At 32.5% G+C, this 20,585-nt stretch overlaps 6 protein-coding genes across 6 annotated transcripts; 4 read left to right on the top strand and 2 right to left on the bottom strand.

Moving 5' to 3' along the window:
• Positions 1–3,857: 3,857 nt before the first annotated feature.
• On the top strand, positions 3,858–4,867 carry LOTGIDRAFT_152239 (hypothetical protein; the record flags this gene model as incomplete). Its single annotated transcript, XM_009045686.1, has 2 exons — positions 3,858–4,087; positions 4,621–4,867. 2 exons carry the CDS (start codon positions 3,858–3,860, stop codon positions 4,865–4,867), a joined length of 477 nt encoding a protein of 158 aa, XP_009043934.1.
• A 403-nt stretch (positions 4,868–5,270) lies between these two features.
• Positions 5,271–5,615, top strand: LOTGIDRAFT_152240 (hypothetical protein; the record flags this gene model as incomplete). The annotated part of the gene is made up of 1 exon (XM_009045687.1): positions 5,271–5,615. The coding sequence occupies one exon, from the start codon at positions 5,271–5,273 to the stop codon at positions 5,613–5,615; it is 345 nt and encodes a 114-aa protein (XP_009043935.1).
• Positions 5,616–7,317: 1,702 nt separating this feature from the next.
• Positions 7,318–8,193, bottom strand: LOTGIDRAFT_152241 (hypothetical protein; the record flags this gene model as incomplete). Its single annotated transcript, XM_009045688.1, has 1 exon — positions 7,318–8,193. The coding sequence occupies one exon, from the start codon at positions 8,191–8,193 to the stop codon at positions 7,318–7,320; it is 876 nt and encodes a 291-aa protein (XP_009043936.1).
• A 4,688-nt stretch (positions 8,194–12,881) lies between these two features.
• Positions 12,882–14,595, top strand: LOTGIDRAFT_152242 (hypothetical protein; the record flags this gene model as incomplete). The annotated part of the gene is made up of 2 exons (XM_009045689.1): positions 12,882–13,286; positions 13,450–14,595. The coding sequence occupies 2 exons, from the start codon at positions 12,882–12,884 to the stop codon at positions 14,593–14,595; spliced, it is 1,551 nt and encodes a 516-aa protein (XP_009043937.1).
• A 680-nt stretch (positions 14,596–15,275) lies between these two features.
• LOTGIDRAFT_152243 (hypothetical protein) lies at positions 15,276–18,227 on the top strand (the record flags this gene model as incomplete). The annotated part of the gene is made up of 1 exon (XM_009045690.1): positions 15,276–18,227. The coding sequence occupies one exon, from the start codon at positions 15,276–15,278 to the stop codon at positions 18,225–18,227; it is 2,952 nt and encodes a 983-aa protein (XP_009043938.1).
• A 676-nt stretch (positions 18,228–18,903) lies between these two features.
• On the bottom strand, positions 18,904–19,727 carry LOTGIDRAFT_152244 (hypothetical protein; the record flags this gene model as incomplete). Its single annotated transcript, XM_009045691.1, has 2 exons — positions 18,904–19,229; positions 19,412–19,727. The coding sequence occupies 2 exons, from the start codon at positions 19,725–19,727 to the stop codon at positions 18,904–18,906; spliced, it is 642 nt and encodes a 213-aa protein (XP_009043939.1).
• Positions 19,728–20,585: the final 858 nt, after the last annotated feature.

The raw sequence follows: 20,585 nt of genomic DNA on the forward strand, positions 1-20,585 counted from the left end.
ATTTTATAGCCATTCTATATACCATTGAGTGAAATTGGACGCACTGCAATGAAAGAACAAAAACAAAATATTCGCATCGTTTGCATAATACTCGAATTTCTTCAACACAGCCTACCATCAAATATATCAATTCGTGATGATTTACTGAACCCCAGAATAGAGACTTGATAATCATTTCTACTCGCTAAAACCGAAAGTTTCTGGAACAAAGTAAACAACACAAATATTTCGTAGACTAGCTGTCTTATCTACTCTAACCTAGGCCTATTTCAAATTCGAATTTCAATGCAAAGATTTATCATCTAGTTAGTTGAATATTTCCAGTCTACTTACCTTCAAGATAAACTTACCTTCAGGTAAGTTGTCACTGGAATGTGAACTCTAAAATAGTTCACAGAGAGTAACACAATTCAATTCAATTTTTGGGGAAAAGTGAAGGTGTCTCATCATTCCCATCTGAAAAAAATAAAAAGGAAGTTGAAAAACTACGAGGGAATTTACATTTAAAATAGATGACGATAGACAACAAACCATTGACGATGCCTTAAAACATTTTGCAAGTCAACATAAGGGTACTGTTGAACAATACAAAAAATGAACAACATCGTTTGCGAACTGAAGTTCAACTTCTTTCGGACCAATTATCTAGACGAAATGACCGACAGCCATATAGACAGATCATCTTTATATAAATGGAAGAGTTTACTGGTACTTTTCAAGGAAACGAACCGGAAATTGAAATATTTTTAAAGGAATGGCTAACAAAAGTTCACAGAGCTTTAGATAACCCATTATATGACAAAAGGTTAAAGTTTTATCATTATTATTAGATGGATACGCTAAAACTAATTGAGAAATTATGCCTGATACAATATAATCTGACTATAATGCAATAATTCAGATGATAAAACAAACATTTATTGGACCGTTACATAAAGATACCAAACTCATTCTGTTTAATGAAGCTCATATGGAATCTGATAAAAACTATGAATGATATGCGGCTAGAATACGGATTTTAGCACATTATTATTTCGAACCAAACCGCTGTGATAGATAGATTTATGAATACTATTCCAGAAAGAGTCAAAAGATATATTTATGAACATTCTCAACACAGTGACACTAATCATCAGAGAAGATTATACATATTGCCAAAACTATAAATTAGCTTAAATGGAATCCGTTATAAGTTATACATCCTGCAGCGACTTCGACTATAGCGAGAGCTGAAGATACACGACGATACGATGATCCGAATACTGACAGAGATAGAGAACAGCCTCGTTTCAGAAAAGAATCATCACCCGAACAGAGATATAGACACAGTTCCAGATCCAGACAAAACACTTAATTATGACTGTGATAAGCGACAGTATCGTAATACATACAGGCGAGACACACGTGATGATGGTTATAAATGAAGTCGTATGCGAGGTGATCACGACAATAATCACAGAACAAGTGACCGAAGTTCGCGAAGAGATGGCAGACGTCATAATGATTCCTGGAATAACTAACGTGGTAACTTTCAGAACAGATACCAACCGGAACAACACCATTAAACAAAGATTTCGCCAGACACACTTCTTCTAGAAATCATCGCTACTCCCCTAGAATTGATCGTCGAGATCCACCATCATATAGAGGAATTTGTTTTAGAGATGATGTTTAATTGTCAAGAATATGGTCATTTTGCGCACCAATGTCCTTCAAACCAGTAATTCTTGTTAACAATAATTAACAATATTCCTCTACAACCTCCAGAAATACGATTCCTATCTGATCCAATACTTCCTTAGAAGTCAACGAATACAAGCATTTCTAGATGGCGGAGTCGATGTCTCTCTAATGAATAAATGGTTTTATGACAGGTCTGTGCCAGTAACAACAGATCCTCGTGCTCCAACTGTTTCCAGAGTAGCTCTCAGTGAAAATGTTAACATCCAACCATGTGAGCAATCAATTTTACCAGTAAACGTAAATACGAATCAGACTATAACATACGATATTCTTTTAGATCCTAACTGTAATGTTACAGAGAAAACAAATATATCATGATTGCTAGGGCACTGACCAATGCAATTCTCATGATGATGAACATGGGAGATGACCCAATTCCGTTACATAAAGATGAACCGTTAGCATGGGCTTGTACGATAGATAAATCAAAAGTGTATCTGAAGGACTAATTTCTCAACAGACCACGCCATCATCTGAACAAGCATTTCAAATAATGAGAAAACCTTTGATACATCTATGATGGTCATTGACAAAAACACCCATACACCCAACCAAACAACTAAAAGAAGTACTTGCAAAATTTCAGGACAATTTTATGAAACCAGGTAAACGATTGGGATATTCTGTGAAAACATTTCATACCATTGATACCGGTGACAGTCGTCCTATAACAGTTGGGGCGATTCCCAATTGTTCTTGCCAGAAAGCCAGATTCAACATTTGGCATATGTATAGATTTTGATAAACTTAATAAAGTAACTCTAAGGGACGCTTATCCGCTTCTAAGAGTGGCCTTTATAAATTTCGTCGTATGCCCTTTGGACTTGTAAACGCACCTTCATGCGATTAATGCAATTGGTTTTAAAGGGTAAACCAGTGGCAAATATGTGTGCTGTATTTAGATGACATTGTTATTTATTCTAGGAATTTCAAGGACCACCCTCATGATTTGAAAATTGTTTTTGATAGACTCCGTGATTTAATTTAACATTAAAACCTAACAAATATTCATTTGCACAACCGGAAATAAAATACTTAGTTCATCAGATTTCCCAATATGGAATTAAACCACATCCGGATGAAATATCATCAGTTGTTAATTTTCCACGCCCTACTAACGTCACCGAAATATTATCGACGGTTTATTAAAAATTTTACTGGGATAAGTAAACCACTCAATGTGCTCACACAGAAAAACGTTCATTTTTATTGGAGTGACAGTAAGTGTGAAGATTCGTTTCAAAACAAATCTTGACAACTGATCCTATACTCAAATTTCCTAATTTCTCCGATGATTTTTATTTGCAGACTGATGCTTCTCAATTTGCGATTGGAGCAGTATTTTCCCAATACCATTCAGGAAAAGAACAGCCATAGCTTACCCGTCCATATCACTGTCTTCAGCTAAGTGCAATTATTCAACTATACAAAAAAAATGTTTAGCTATAGTTAGTAGTATATGAGCTCATAGATTGGTCGCATTTTTCCACATTCCATTTCATTTCATGGGAAAAATGCAACCAATCTATGAACTCCCAAAAAACAAGACCTAAATTCCCTACATTTCATAAATTCTTACACTTAAAAAAGACCTAAATTCCCTACATTTCATAAAACAGCCTACATTTCATAAAATTCATACACCAAAAAAACACCTTCAATCAATTTCCTACATTCTATCAAAAAAGCATATTAAAATAATGTAGAAGATAGATAACTCTTTTTTTGAAATTTTCTACTCAAATTTTAAACCTTAAAAATGGCAAATAAAATACTAGATCCAATCTTTAGATTATACGATCCGATTCGTTATTCGTTTAACAAGAAAAAAGAGGATTATATTATCATCTCACCTACTGTTGGTTCTAAATCCCAATTGAATGATGGGGGTAGAATTACCTTCGAAATAAATTCATTATCGAATTGGTTGCTTCTTTCCGATGCTTATTTCAGATGCGATTTAAAAATTAAAGATGGAACTCCCAATGAAAATCGTGTTCCACAAACAAATACAACGTTAGAAAACAATTTCTTTCCATTTTTATTTAGCGAGATGGTTTTGGAAGCTTTCAAATCCGATAGAAACAATCAAACATCCTGGGGAATTCGACACAATGTTGAAAACAGTTTTATATCCTAAAGATTTCGATTCAGTCTCAGGTTGGATACCCGATGTTGGCAGTGGAAGTGTTTTAAAAGAACCGGTAAGAAATGTTGCAAATGATGCCGATTTAGATAGAGTGAGAGTTGTTGCTCGAAACACAATAGAAAGAGTAGCACGAGCAGCTAATCATGGATTCGAAAAACGAGTACTTCAGTACAATAATATTGTTGAGAATAATAGGTGGGGTAATTACGTAATTGGAAATTATATCCTTCATTCGGTCTGTTGGAACACAGAAAAGTTTCCATAGGGTTACCATATAAAATTCATCTACAAAGAGAAATCAACGACGATAAGATATTCTTTGGAGAGAATGCTTCAGGTGCAAAATTATAAATAACGAATCTCCAACTTTTCATACCCGTAATAACACCATCAATTGAAGTAGAAACGAGAATATTCAACTCGTTAACTAAAGATATTGAAATAGCTTTTCTTCATCGTCATCGTAACACGGTAGGTAGTATGACTTTAACGGGAGAATCCACCACCTGGCCAATCACTAACACTATTAAACCAGCAAGATATTTAATAGTTGGTTTCAAGAACTTACCAGATTCTCAAACGAATAACAATAATGTCTTTAGAGTGGCAATGAACCAAACTTAAGATCCTTTAATCCATAAAGTTCAAGTAAGATTAAACAACGATAATTATCCTAACCAACCTTTAACAATTAATCCAACCACAAAGGATTATAATGAATTGTATAGAAACTATAAAAATATGTGTGAATTATTTGGAAATCTACCTCAGTTTAAATATGTAGATTTTGCACTTAATCATCCAATCTTCTGTTTTGATCTATCAGCTCACCAAGAAGATCTTTTCAAAACAGGAGTGAACATGAATATTCATATTGAAAAAACACAAGGAGATGTAACAGGTTATTGTTTATTATTAGAAGAAGCAAAACATTTAATTAAAATAGCAGATAGAAGAATGATAAGAATTGAGTAAAAAATACACCCTTAAAAATGAAAGCAGAAACTTTAGTTATGAAAATAATAGAAGCTATTGAAACAGCTTCACCAACTGTAATAACTTTCAACGGTAAAGAAAGCAGCTGATGCTAAAGCCGCTGAAGAACGCAGACATAATTTAGCAATTGAAAAGGTGGCAGGAGTGAGAGAAATGATAGGAACAATAAAAGAATTTGGAAAAAGGTTTGGGGAAGAAACCAAGAAAACTGTTAAACAAGGATTAAATAAATAAGTAGATAGTATTGACACGGGAGAAGTCAAAGTTAAACATAAGGGTAATGGAATATTTTTTAAAAAAATATACACGCTGGAGAAGGAATATTTCTTTCAAAGTATAAAGGAGAAGGATTTATTTTTGGAACAAATTAGAATAATAAAAAATGGATAAAAAATTTAATCATTCAGAAATATTTCCTAATAACCCCATGCTCATGTGTTTATGCGGTAGTTCCGGTTCTGGGAAAATTCATCTCACTTTTAACATGTTGACAACACCAAACCTTTTAGATTTCGATTCTTTGTATATCTACACAACAACACCAGAGCAATCGTATTATCAATTTCTCAAAGCTTTAGAATATTTACCAAAGAAAGATGTTCAAGACCTATTTCAATATTACGAAGAAAAAGAAGAAGAAGAAGTGGAAATAAAAGATATCTTAGATATCGAAGGAAAGAAACCAACGGATAAAAAGTTATTCTTACGAAAAATGTTAATGACCTAGATTTGTCTAATATTGATAGCAAACGAAAGAACTTAATATTGTTTGACGACTGCGTAGCGCAAAGAAATCAAGCTGTTCAACAAGAATTCTTCACGAAGGGAAGACATCACAACTGTCACTGCATATACCAATCCCAATCTTTTTACGGGATGGATTCTATGTTTATTAGAAAAAATGCAAATTGTTTTTTATTATTTGAATTAAACGATAAAGATTTATCTCAAATCATTCAGTCGATAAATCACGGAATGGACAGAGATGCATTTAAAAAGGTTTGTAAAGCTCAATGGAAAAACCCAGATGATCATGGATATATATTCGTTAATACTAGAAAACTTGCAGGTGAAAGAGTTATGACAGATATTTGTTAAATTTTATTTTTTTAAAAGTGGATAATTGGAATAATATTTTAAAAAGAAATAGAGAATATATCAAAGCTAAGAATAAAATAAAGACCCAAGTTGAAAATAACAGATTACAACAACTCGGATTAACGGAAAATCTACAAACTCTATTTCAGCCCATATTAAAATCTCAAGAGGATATTAAAAAGAGACTTATCCCTCCTATAGAACCCACACCTCCTATAGAACCTCATCAAATAGAATAACCCATTGATGGTATTATAATTAGGTCATTAAATGATATAAATCATTATTTTTCAAACCCTGACCAGATTCACCAAAGACCATTTCACCAATTGTTGATAATGATGGGTTATTGTTTAATGGACTTAGAATAAAATTTAGGGCAAATTCCCCTTCATTCAAAATCGATACAAAAGACTTTATATTTACAACAACAGAAGGATTAATAGATTTAATGAATGGTGGGGATATTTATATTGCCGATTATAAGGATTTAGTAGCATACCATACCATCAAAACCATACGTTTACTACCAGGAAGCTACGAATACATAGCCATTAACGAATACCTATCTGAATATGGAGGAAGTGTCAATGGTAAAAACAATATTGAATTCGAAGGTAATTTGAATCTGAACAAAATAAAACTGATATTAAGAAATAATAGTCAAGTTGATTTCAACGTAGAAAATTCATTGAATACGTTACTAGGATTTGATAAACGAGTATACACCCAATCCACTTTAGCGCCGCATAAAGCTAATATCGAGAATGATATCGATGTCATAAATATACATTGCAATTTGATAAACGGTGGATTTTTCAATAAATACAAACGTCAGATTATTTACAGTCTTCCAACATTCACTGTACCGATAGGATATAGAATTATAGAGAAACCATTTCAAACGAAGTATTTACCACTTAATTCCTTTATGATTAAAGATATAAATCTGGAAATCAAAGATGGTAAAAATAGGTTTATAGATTTTGGTAACGAGGAAACTGTTATTCAACTTCATTCTCTTCTTGAATAGTTAGATAATCGTGATCATCAAATTCGTAGTTTTCATCTATGTTCAATTCTTTTCCGTCGTTGTAAGGATACATGATTCCTTCACTGTTTGGTGCTTTCTCTTAACGAGATTAAGATAACTTCAAAAAACTACTCCATTGGTGAAACTTTTTACCCAAGGTTTCTTAAATTCATTCGTTAAATCGAGTCCACTAGCTAATCGAATATAATCTTCTACGGATATCTTATCTTTAGAGTAACCCTTAAACGTTTTCTTTTAAAACACCATCGGAAGTTGGTATTATATTTAACTTTTGGCGCTAAATATGACCAAATATAATTCCACCATCACCGTAATAATTCTTTCCTTTACAATAATCATTTTCGGACACCAACCCAGCTTCATTTAATTTATCCCAATTGCTAGACGAAATGTATAAACTATCGGTATCCATATAGTATATTCCAGGCTTATAAAATCCATCTATCACGCGAATAAAATTATTCATTATTTTTTTAAGGTGAGATAAAACGAATGATCCCAAATGACTAGGTGTTAGTCGTGTAGATTTAGGAGGAAGAAATTCTTTTTCTTCTTCATTTATCTCAACTATATAGTGACTATCATTTACTTTTTCATAGCTTTTGACGTGTGAATCATAGTTGGCTTTTAAAGTCGCTTCACTCCATAGATGTCTCGATGTAGTTATATCCTTCTGAATAGATTTACCATACAACGAATTGCCTAATAATTTCATGCAATTACTACCTACAATATTACCTTCTCGTTTATATTTATTTCTTAGATCTCTCAAAATTAAAATATAATCTCTATAGGGTGGAGTTTTAAAATTTTCTTCGTAAACTATACCATCTAATATTTTAATAATTCGTCCACCGGCTTTCACTATTTCTTGAATATCGACTGATGTTAAAACGTCGTGACAGAAGCCATTTCTGAATCTGATTTTAGTGCCAGTTTCCTTTTTACCTTCTTTATTCGTGAAAGTCATTTTATCTTTAGCTGGTATACGTTGGAAGAACATGTTTTTGGGATATTCAATCCAGACTTTTAAAATAGCAGTTCTAGGTCTGAATTTCTGTTCATTAAAGAGCTTGACAAATTCTTTATTTTCTTCCGGTAGAAATGGTCTACCACTTTCCGCTCTCGGATATTCGCTATCTAAATCCGACATGGTGGAAGCGTACAAACCGTTAGCATAAAAGGCCATTAGTTTAGTACATTTTATTTTTTTAAGTCTCGAATGAACCTCCGTTTTATCTTTCGTGCAAGCGCTATATTCTTTGAATAAATCAAGTCACTTTCTAAATACTCCTTTAAAATGGCGCAAATTTCATCCATTTTATTCGTTTCAAATGATTTTCGATTTGCCGAAACTCTTCCTCCTTTAATACTTTGTCTGATAAAAAATCTAGTAGTTTCATACCATTCTTCTTCAATCATTTCTTTATCGTAATGATATAAATAATACCAACCCTTTAAAGATAAAGAAGGGGCTGTTAGATTATTGGAAATATTCTGAAATACAACTCCTTTCATTGCTTGATTGTATTTTATCAAACAAGCTCCGAGACATAACGTATCTCTTTTAGCGTAAGGTTCCCATTCGTGTCATAAAGATTCCCAATTATCTTTAGTGTATTTTGCAATATTAACATCCTCGATCTTTCTCAAATTCATTGGTAGATTAGATGAGTTTCCTCATGCTGCCAAACTAGATGATTCGTGTTGATAGGAACATATGAAATTAATATTTTGCAAATAATTAGAGTTACCCTTTATTTCTTTCTGTCTTTTCCATTTTTCTGTAAATCTTCATCAGTGAATGAATTAGTTAAAGGTAGAGACAGAATTCCTCTGGGCGTTTTTAAAGGGCATTGTGTTAGTTTTTTTACGTTTTTGATCATGATTCAGTTTATGTAATTAATGTTATTCTTTTTTGATCTATTTTTCCTAAACGTTGTAACATTTGATCGATGCAATCTGTACCTACAGATATTTCTACTATATTAGTCATGAGTTTGTTGTAAAATTCTTCTGGAATGGGATCTGTCGGCTTTAAATCTGGAATGAGATTATTTATTCTGTTTAACATTTTTCTTAGTTTTTCTGCAAGAATAAGGTATGGCTTTATTTTCGTTATAGGTTTCGCAATCCCACGCGTATAAACAATCATCGGGAATGGTTGGAAAAACGTTTAGTTTTAGAGGTGAAACTTGCGTTACCGCATTATCATCTTTACAAGTTCTCCATACATTTTCATCGTAATTATCTTCTATTTCTTTAATGCCTAAGGTTTTGTTATTTCTTCTTATCAAACAGAAATGTTCTTTGTGTAAATAAAAAACCCAATCTAATTCTTCGGATACTTTCTTTGGTTGAAAATGTCTATGTTTGGGCATATAAATTTGAAAATAAGTATTAAATTTCTTATTGAATTCGCAGATTCTAGCAGATGTCATAACTCCTTTTCTGTTTGATTTTGAAAGGCTGTTGATGAAATCACGATTAACGCACTTTACAAAGCAATATCCATCGCTCGATATTTAACAATTTATACCGATATATTCATTTATCTTTTTGAGTAGGGTAACACCACTACCCTTTTTTGATCTTTTTATTTCTTTGAAATTGTTTTTACGGAAAATCATTTTTCCTGTGAAATACCAATCAGAAGCATCCGATTTTATATCCACTGTTGCGAAGAAATTGCGAAAAGTTTTGGCATTAAAACCTACAAATTGCATGCCTTGTTTATATCCTCCATCTTGAGTTATCTCTCCATTTATTTCAATTTGACCTTTAAATGTTATAAATTTATCAGAGATAATCTTAATAACATTGGAAAAAAGTTCATTTGATATGAATTTTTAAATTTTATTCATATTTTTTAAATTAATCAGAGATAATCTTGTCAATAACATCGTCTAAAATTTTAATTGATATGAATTTTTTATCGTCTAAAATTTCAATTTTATTCATATTTTTAAAGCAACTATTTTTAACTAGGAATTTTTAACTTTTATTGATGATATTTCTACATCAAATTTATCTAAAATTTCATTGAATTTTTCTAATTCTTCAACTGTTATGTTCTTGTCTTCTCTCGATCTTTCGAAAAATATAAACAATTTATTAAGATATGTATTCAAAATTTCTGTTTTCCTTTTATAATGAGCTTTCTGTTTTGATGTAAAACCTAAAGTTATCAAACCACAAGATGAAGTTTGAACGGCAATACAGTTGGGACAATTATTGGAAGCATTAATCCACCGGTTACGGCTGTTGCCACCGTTATTCCTACTGTTAAAACTGTACTTAATGTTTTGAAAGCAGAATCGATTCTACTCCATGTTTTTCTGCATTTGTTGAATTGTTTTAGTTTTTCTTTTAGTTCGTTTTGTTTTTCTATCATATATTTTTGTCTACTTTCGAGTTCCATTTTTTAGGTAATTAAATTAAGTGAACTTCTGATAAAGCTGCTAGGTGTTTATTAATAACAACTTTTACAGTTACTAACGAATCATTAATCTTATTCAGATGAACTGAAAATTTTGGTTTTCTAATAGAGATTGATATATTAACATATGCATCATCTCTTATTAAAATTTTTTGATTTTGTTGACTTTTATGAATATCAATTGAGGTAAATATATCATTATCAACAAAATATAGTTTTACGTATTCAAAGTCTGTTGCTCGTAAAAACTGATAACTGCTTATATCTTTTGTTTGTGGTTCTGGATTTCTAATAATGTTCATTGATGGTGGAGTTTGTTTCCGTTTCCAATATCATATCAAAATCACCCAATATAAATTTATCTTCTTCTTTATCTTGTATGATTAACATTCTAAACCTATCTATATATTTTCCACTCGTTTTAATTTCATATAAGTGATTAACCTTGTTGTTTTCGTCGTTACTTTCATATTCTTTAGTTTCTACATTTTTTGTACCATTGATAAACTGAAAAACTTTTTTAGCGTTAAATTTTTTATTAGGTATATATAAGCCTTGTGTTAAGAAGCCTTGTGTGAAGAATAATGAATCAACTTTTACCTGAAAAGGGAAAGTTATTTCAATTATAAGTTTTCCTCGGAAATCAAAAAATACTGGTTGATAAGGTTTATCATCATCTGAATCAAAAATATTATTGGGGTAAATAATATCACTTGGAACAGAATATACTCTTATATTTGCTGTAAATCCATATTTTTTAAATTGAAACTCTTTTGATCTATCAATATTATCAGTAATAGAAGCATCGTTACGTCTCAAACTTCTAAATGGAAGATTGAAATAATATGATTCTTTCTTGAGAAACTTTTTTTTTAATGCGACTATATTTTTGTTCTGTTTCAAAACTAGGTTATTAATAGTGGTTATCTGTTGTTGAATAACAATATCATCAATGTTCTGTATTTGTTGATGAATATAGGTTTTGATTTCGCTATCATCAGTAGTATATGTCTTTTCGGATATGACGCATTTGACTTCTGCGCATGCGCAGCTTTTTCAATGCATCATATCCGAAAAGACACAACTGTTAAAATGTATTATAACAGACTCCCCAAACTGTATTATAACAGACTCCTCCAAACTGTATTATAAATTACCCCAAAACCACAGACAAGAATCACTAAAAAATAATACAGTATAAAATAACCGCAATAAAAATGTCTTTAATTTTAAAACACGAACAAAAAAAATTCGAAGGAGACGGTTTCTTCTCTGCGCTAACATCTCTCATCCCCAAAGTGGCCAATTTTGTTTCAAACAACAAATTTCCTCCTTGTATTAAATCTTTCGTATTAAAAATATATGTTGAACAAATATGTCTTTAATAAATGTCCATCCTCCTAAAACGTATTTCGGTGCGGGAGACATTCAAAAGTCATTGGGTTCTCTTCCTGGATTCCCATGGGCAAAATATCCCGGAGAAAAACATCTCCCAGGGCACAATTATACAGGTCCAGGCACTAGGATAGATCTGCGTTTAGACGAAAATGATAATCCCAAACCAGGGGAAGAACCCGTTAATAGAGTTGACGCAGCAGCGCTCAAACACGACATTCTGTACAGAAACAAAGACGTAACATTCAGACACCAAGCAGACAAACAAATGATAGACGAACTCGAAAATATTCCCAATCCCACTTTCAAAGAGAAATTACAAAGGGCTCTTATCATAAAACTCTTGAAGGCAAAATTGAAATTGGGTATGGGCATAGCAGACGAGATTCACAAAGAATTTCGAAAAAACAAACATTACCTCAAAGTCAAAGTTTTTGATAAAGATGAAATTTGGTCAGCCGATATAATCAACATGCCAGTCGAGAGAGGATACAAGTATTGTTTGACGGTGATCGACATATACACGAGATACGCTTGGGTCTTTCCCTTGAAAAACAAATCGGGTCTGATTGTCAAACAAGCATTCGAAACCATAATGAAACAATCCGACAGACGACCCCTAAAGTTGTGGGTTGATAAAGGAAGCGAATTCTACAACAGAAATGTGAAATCTCTGGGGTTTGAAATGTACAGCATAACGAAGGTAAAGCCGTAGTGATAGAAAGATTCAACAGGACTCTTAAAAGCAAATTATTCAAGAAATTCACGGAATTGAAATCTCAAAAATGGCTTAGAATATTACCAGTTGTTGTCGACGAATACAATAACAAAATACATTCGTCTATAGGTGTGACGCCATCCTAAGCCTCTAATAACCCGAATATCATAAAGTCCGTCAACACTCGAAACAACTTTGAAAACGAGATTAGCAATTTGAATATTAAACCCAAATTCAAAGTTGGAGATCGAGTTCGTATTTTTATTATAATAAATTTAACTCAATAAAAATGGCAAACAAGTTTGGATTAGGGTCTTTACCTCTAGAATCTAAAAATCCCATGAGTTCTACGGCGTTTATAAACAAAGCGAAACCTTTTTTCGTGGATCAAATCGGAGACACCTTACAAGGGGATATCGATATGAACAATTTCAAAATAACTAATTTAAAGTTTCCAGGAAACGATAACGATGCCGTGAACAAGAAAAATTTACTGGATCAAATAAACGCAATTCAAATAGATAAGGACCATGTTGAAAATAGAATAAATGACGTGAAAAGATTCATCAGACGAAATATTAAAAATCTTGTGGACGAACCCAAACTACAACAAGAGTTAACGAGTTTGAAACGTCTTATTCAAGTGGATAAAACAAGTGAGTTGATATCTAAATTAGACGATCAGATTACGAAGGTAAAAATAGACGTCCAACGTTTAATAGACAACCCAAATGTAAACGAGGATAGATTGAAACGAAAACTAACCGCTTTGGAAAGAAAACTTGGCAAATTGCTAGCAGAACTAGACAAGACCGCGGACAAAACCGAAAAATTCGATATCCAATTTGAACGAAAAGATCGCGAAGCAAAAATCAGATGTTCAAGATATAATTAACACACTTCCCATTGACAAAGATACGTTGAAACAACAATTGACTGCTTTGGATACTAAAATCAATGACGAATTAGAAAAAGAAGTGGGTGTGATTAAAAACTTTCTTCAAAATAAATTTCGAGATGATATGAAAAATTATATTAAAGAACAGGTCAATCTTTTGGTATCTAGAATTCATGACGATTTTTTGAGACAAGAGAGAAAGTTGAGCAAATTAGAAGCTATTGTCACGGACAAATCGTATTATTTCAATCTACCATTCGAAAGTGACACTGTCTTCGATAGAAAAGACCAAATTTATAAATCAAACAAATACGGATTCAAAGCAGAAATAAAAGTGGGTTCACTCGCATACGGAGAACCTAAAAACGTATTCGATATCGGCGAAACGCAAGAGTTTTCTTTTCGAGGTAATTGTCTGATTCAAATAGAGTTTCCCATGAAGGTTAAAGTCAATAAAGTAGTCTTCAAACAAACCGGTAAGGCCGTCAAACATATTTCATTAATCAATGATGGTAATTTGGAAGAAAATGTACGTTTGATTGATAAAAGGGATCAGGAAATTGAAACGAAAAATGGTAAATATGTAGAAACCTTTAAAATGGAAGTAGAAAATGATAAGGATATCATTGGAATCAAAGATTTGGATATGATATTGGAGACGGAAAATCCACCATCAACCAACATTGACAAAATTCCACCACGCTTACACAAACACGGAAAAATAGAATCGAGCAGTCACGAGTTTTTACGAACAACAGACTTTGAATACGTAAAACTATATTTCGCTTTAGGTGAAAAATACACCTCTATCGATGTTCATAAAAGTCAACAAGAACGAGAGTTTATAGTACATTTAACGTTTGCCGAAGGTTCCGACTCCATCCTTCATGCTGGTGGTTATATTTTTAGAGCCAAGATAAACATCGAAAAAGAAAAAAGAAAATATTCCTATCATCTTAAAGAGGACCATACGAAAAAAGAAATGTCGTTAGTACGCGTAAATGTTTTTACTTTTAATACCCGAATATTTAAGAATACTAGGCCAAACGACCACGCTCTATGGGATATTCCGTGGTTCTATTTATCGGAAATTCACTTAATTTAACGACTTAAAAAATGGAACTCGAAAGCAGACAACAATACATGATAGACAAACAAGAAGAGTTGAAAATAAAGTTAAGACAGTACAATTCATGCAGGAAAACATGGAGTAGAATCGATTCTTTTTTCAAAACAGCGAGCACAGTTCTAACGATAGGAGTAACAGTGGCAACGGCCGTGACTGGTGGATTAATGCTTCCGGTCATCGTCCCAACCGTATTGGCTGCATTAACAGCCGTTCAAACGACTTCTTGCGGTCTCATCACTTTAGGTTTCACGAGTAAAAAGAAAGCTCATTATAAAAAGAAAACGGAAATCTTGAATATGTATCTTAATCAATTGTACATCTTTTTCGAAAGATCGAGAGAAGACAAGAACATAACAGTTGAAGAATTACAAGAATTCAATGAAATTTTGGACAAATTCCATACAGAAATATCAGCGGTCAAAATAAAGAAATAATCAAAAATATATACTTAAAAAAATATGATTTAAATCGAACTTGATGAAACATTGATAGAAAACGCCCTATTTTCCGATGTTATCAAGGCTATCTCTGATAAATTTAAAACATTCAAAGCACAAATTAATATAGATGGAGAGATAGTCGAGGAAGGGAATCACAGACAATACATGTCACTCCTCGGTTTCAATGCCAAAACTTTTCACAATATCTTTTCAAATATGGACAAAAAATCCGATGCTTCCGATTGGTATTTTACAGGAAAAATAATTTTAATGAAAGACAATTTCCAAGAAATAAAAAGATCTAGTGTTGGCAGAGGAGGAACTGATCTACTAAAAAAGATCAATGAATACGAAGGCGAAAATTGTTACATACCTACAGATGGTCACTGTTTTATCAAATGCGTCAATCGTGTTTTGAACAAAGATTCAACGTGTAAATTTCAAGAATACATCAACGGGTTTTCAAAAGCAAATAGAAAAGGAGTGATGACTTGTGCTAGAATGAATGAATTCAACAAGAAATTCAACACTTCGTTTCAAATTTATAATCCCAAAAACAGACATTTTCACCCCAGAGACGTTCACGATGAATTAGATTGGATTTTGTACTTACACAACTCGCATTTCTGTTTGATTAGAAGAAGCCAAAAAATTTTGGGAATTCAAGAAATAGAAGACAATTACGAACAGGTGTGGAAAACGTGTAGAGACGACAACGCAGTAACACAGGTTTCACCCCTCAAACTAAACGTGCTTTCGAGTATGAGCGATGATGCGTTATTCGCTTGGGATTGCGAAACGTATTCAGAAAAAGACACGCGAAGAGCAATTCCATATTGTTGCACTTTAATTAATTTGGAAAAACTAAGGAAAATGTTAAACAGAATAAATAATCTATTTCCAGATTTAAAGCCTACAGATCCCATTCCAGAAGAATTTTATGATAAACTAATGAATGTAGTAGAAATATTTGTAGGTACAGATTGCATCGATCAAATGTTGAAATATTTAGGTCAATATGATAGAAAGAGATTAATATTAATTTCTCATAACGGCAGTGGATTCGACAACTGGATCGTGCTTAAAAATGCAAAAAAACTAACGCATTGCCCTTTAAAAACACCGAGAGGAATTCTATCTTTTCCTTTATCTAATCCATACACAGATGAAGATTTACAGAAAAAATGGAAAAGACAGAAAGAAATAAAGGGTAATTATTTACAACATATAAATTTCACGTGTTCCTATCAACACGAATCCTCTAGTTTGGCTGCATGGGGAAATTCTTCCAATCTCCCCGCGAATTTGAGAAAGATTGCCGACGTAGATATCGCTAAATACACGCAAGACAACTGGGAGGAATTGAGACACGAATGGGAAACTTACGCCAAGAGAGACACTCTCTGTTTGGGAGCTTGTTTGATAAAATACAACCAAGTCACGAAAGAAGTTGTAAACCAAAATATGTCCAATAATCTAACGGCTCCATCTTTATCTTTAAAGGGTTGGTATTATTTATATCATTACGATAAAGAAATGGTGGAAGAAGAATGGTATGAAACTACTAGAATGGTTGCAAAACATACCGAAAAAGAAAATATAGAAAAAGTTTATTCGCACACTAATCCTTTTATAAGAAATTTTATCAGACGATCTATTAAAGGAGGAAGAGTTTCGGCAAATAGAAAATCATTTGAAACGAACAAAATGGATGAAATTTGTAACGTATTAAAGGAATATATTTCACAAAGTGAAACACGAAGTGACACAGAACTTGAAAGTAATAACATAATTGATTTATTCAAAGAATACAGCGCAAGCACAAAAGACAAAACGGAGGTTCATTCGAGACTTAAAAAAATAGAATGTACTAAACTAATGGCATTTGATGCTAACGGTTTATACGCTTCCGCCATGTCGGATTTAGACAGTGAATATCCGAGAGCGGAAAGTGGAAGACCGTTTCTACCAGAAGAAGAAAAAGAATTTGTAAAACTCTTCAATAAACAAAAATTCAGACCTAGAACAGCTATTTTAACAGTGTGGTTTGACTATCCAAAAAACATGTTCTTCCAACCGATACCAGCTAAAGATAAAATCACTTTCACGAATAAAGAAGGTAAAAAGGAAACTGGTAACAAAATCAGGTTCAGAAATGGTTTCTGTCACGACGTTTTAACATCGGTCGATATTCAAGAAATAGTGAAAGCCGGTGGACCAATTATTAGGATATTAGATGGTATAGTTTACGAAGAAAATTTTAAAACTCCACCCTATAGAGATTATATTTTAATTTTGAGAGATTTAAGAAATAAATATAAACGAGAAGGTAATATCGTGGGTAGTAATTGCATGAAATTATTAGGTAATTCCTTGTATGGTAAATCAATTCAGAAAGACATATTCACAACTAGACATTTATGGAATGAAGCAACTTTACAGGCCAACTTTGATTCACGCGTTAAAACTTATGAGAAAATAAATGATACTCAATATATTGTTGAAACAGAAATTGAAGAAAAAGAGATTACTAACGAAGACAGTAAATCTACACGACTAACACCTAGTCATTTGGGATCATTCGTTTTATCTCACAGTAAAAAAATAATGAACAATTTCATTCACGTCATAAATGGATTTTATAAACCCGAAATATACTATACCGACACCGATAGTTTGTACATTTCATCCAAAAATTGGAAAAAACTAAACAGAGCTGGTTTGGTCTCCGAAAAAGACTATTGCAAAGGTAAAAACGATTACGGTGACGGTGGAATTATATTTGGTTTATATTTAGCACCAAAAGTCAAATACAACATCGTTTTGACTTCTGATGGTGTTTTAAAAGAAAAGAAAACGTTTAAAGGTTATTCTAATGATAAGATAAGTGTAGAAGATTACGTTCAGTTAGCAAGCGGACATGATGTGTCGAATGAATTTAATAAACCATGGGAAAAAAGTTTCACCAATGGAGTAGTTATTCCAAATGATAAACAAACTAAAGTTTTTAGAAGTTATTTGAATATTGTTAAAAGAAAACCATCAAACAGTGAAGGAATTATGTATCCTTACAACGACAAAGATGAGTATAGTTTTGACGAAAACTATGAATTTGATGATTTCGATTATCTTTCTAATCAAGAAGAGAATGAAGATTGTTTTAAATGAAGTTGAATGACAATTTCTTCGTTGCCAAAGTCTATGAACCTGTTTTTACCGTCTTTGATTTCCAGATTTATATCTTTGATCATGAAAGAATTGACTGGTAAATAGGTTGTTTGAAACAGTTTCTCTATAATTCTGTATCCTATCGGCACCTTAAAAGTCGGTATGCTGTATATGATTTGACGTTTGTGCTTGTTGAAAACTCCACCGTTGATCAAATTACAGTGAATGTTGATCACGTCGATATCGTTCTCGATGTTGGCCTTGTGCGGCGCCAATGTCGATTGCGCGTATATTCTACGAATATTCTACGAATTTTCTACGTTGAAATCGACTTGACTGTTATTTCTCAAGATCAGTTTTATTTTGTTCAGATTCAGATTACCTTCGAATTCGATATTGTTTTTGCCGTTCACGCTTCCTGCGTATTCGGATAGGTATTCTTTGATGGCTAGGTATTCGTAGCTCCCCGGTAGTAAGCTTATGGTTTCGAACGTAACTCCGTTATCCGTCGATATTTTTAGTTGATTGTTTTTTTCGTCGTTGTTTCTAATGGAATTGTAAAACGGAGAAATACTTTAATCCCAGTTCGTACTGTTTATTGCGATCGAGTTCATACTCGTAGTCTAGAGACAATTTGATGTCTGGTTTATTCGAGGTGATAACGAACAATTGTTCTTTATTGGACATTTTTAATGACGTTTATATAGTCTTTTTTAGTGATGATTTTTTTCTCCAAAAGCCGTTTTGATATGGCATTGACTTCGTTGTATTGTCTGTCCGATCGATGACCTTCTTTCATGGCCGCTAATATTATTTCTAATCTATTAAGCAATTCTTTATTGTCGTCGGATAAAAACGTTATGCCTTGTCCAGATGCCACCATATCATCGAATTCGTCTATTTCTTGTATGATTGGTGGATAATCTTCTGCATAATCATCTACCTCCTCTTCCTCAATAACTTTTGTTATATAAAAATCAACTTGTTTCGGGTCCTGACTTTCTGATCACATGTAGAAAATTTTGAGTATGCAACTAAATCCTTGTAAACGGCAATTTCAAAATCCTTGCCATTCATTAAATCTATTAACCCTCTCGTTAATGTAAATATAAAGTCTTTTGTGTCGATGTTGAATTGTGGTGAATTTCCACTAAATCTTATTCTAAAACCATTGAACAACAAACCCTCATCATCAACGATTGGTGAAATGCTCTTTGGTAAATCTGGGTCAGGGTTTGAAAAAAGACGTTTTATATCATCTAATGTCCTAATTATAATAGCATTATATTCAATCGGTTTGGGTTCTATATGAGGCGTGGGTTCTAAAGCTAATTTCTTTTTAATATCTTCTTGACTTTTTAATATGGGTTGAAATAGAGTCTGTAGATTTTCCGTTAATCCGAGTTGTTGTAATCTGTTATTTTCAACTTGGGTCTTTATTTTATTCTTAGCTTTGATATAATCTCTATTTCTTTTTAAAAAATTATTCCAATCCGTCATTTTTAAAAACATAAAATTAACATATATCGATCATAACTCTTTCTCCCGCAGGTTTTCTAGTATTTACAAATACATATCCATGATCATCTGGGTTTCTCCATGGAGCTTTACAAACCTTTTTAAATGTATCTCTGTCCATTCCGTGATTTATAGACTGAATGATTTGAGATAAATCTTTATCGTTTAATAAAAATAATAAAAAACAATTTGCATTTTTTCTAATGAACATAGAATCCATCCCGTAAAAGATTGGGATTGGTATATGCAGTGACAGTTGTGATGTCTTCCTTTGGTGAAGAATTCTTGTTGAACAGTTTGATTTCTTTGCGCTAAAAACAAAAGTCGTCAAACAATATTAAGTTCTTTCGATTGCTATCAATATTAGACAAGTCTAGATCATTAACATTTTTCGTAAGAAAAACTTTTATATCCGTTGGATTGAAAGATGGATTCTTTGATTTAATGAAGTTTTCTATGATATCTTTTATTTCCACCTCTTCTTCGTTTTCTTCGTAATATTGAAATATGTCTTGAACGTCTTTCTTTGGTAAATATTCCAAAGCTTTGAGGAATTGATAATACGATTGCTCTGGTGTTGTTGTGTAGATATACAGATAATCGAAATCTAAAAGGTTTGGTGTTGTCAACATGTTAAAAGTGAGATGAGTTTTCCCAGAACCTGAACTACCGCATATACACATGAGCATTGGGTTATTAGGAAATATTTCCGAATGATTAAATTTCTTGCCCATTTTTATTTATTACATTTTCGTACCAAAAATCACCCCGTTGCCTTTATACTTTGAAAGGAAGATTCCCTCGCCCGAACGTATGTTTTTAAAAAATATGGCGTCGCCC

The sequence above is a fragment of the Lottia gigantea genome, assembly GCF_000327385.1.
Source record: "Lottia gigantea unplaced genomic scaffold LOTGIsca_1, whole genome shotgun sequence".
Lineage (NCBI taxonomy): Eukaryota > Metazoa > Mollusca > Gastropoda > Lottiidae > Lottia > Lottia gigantea.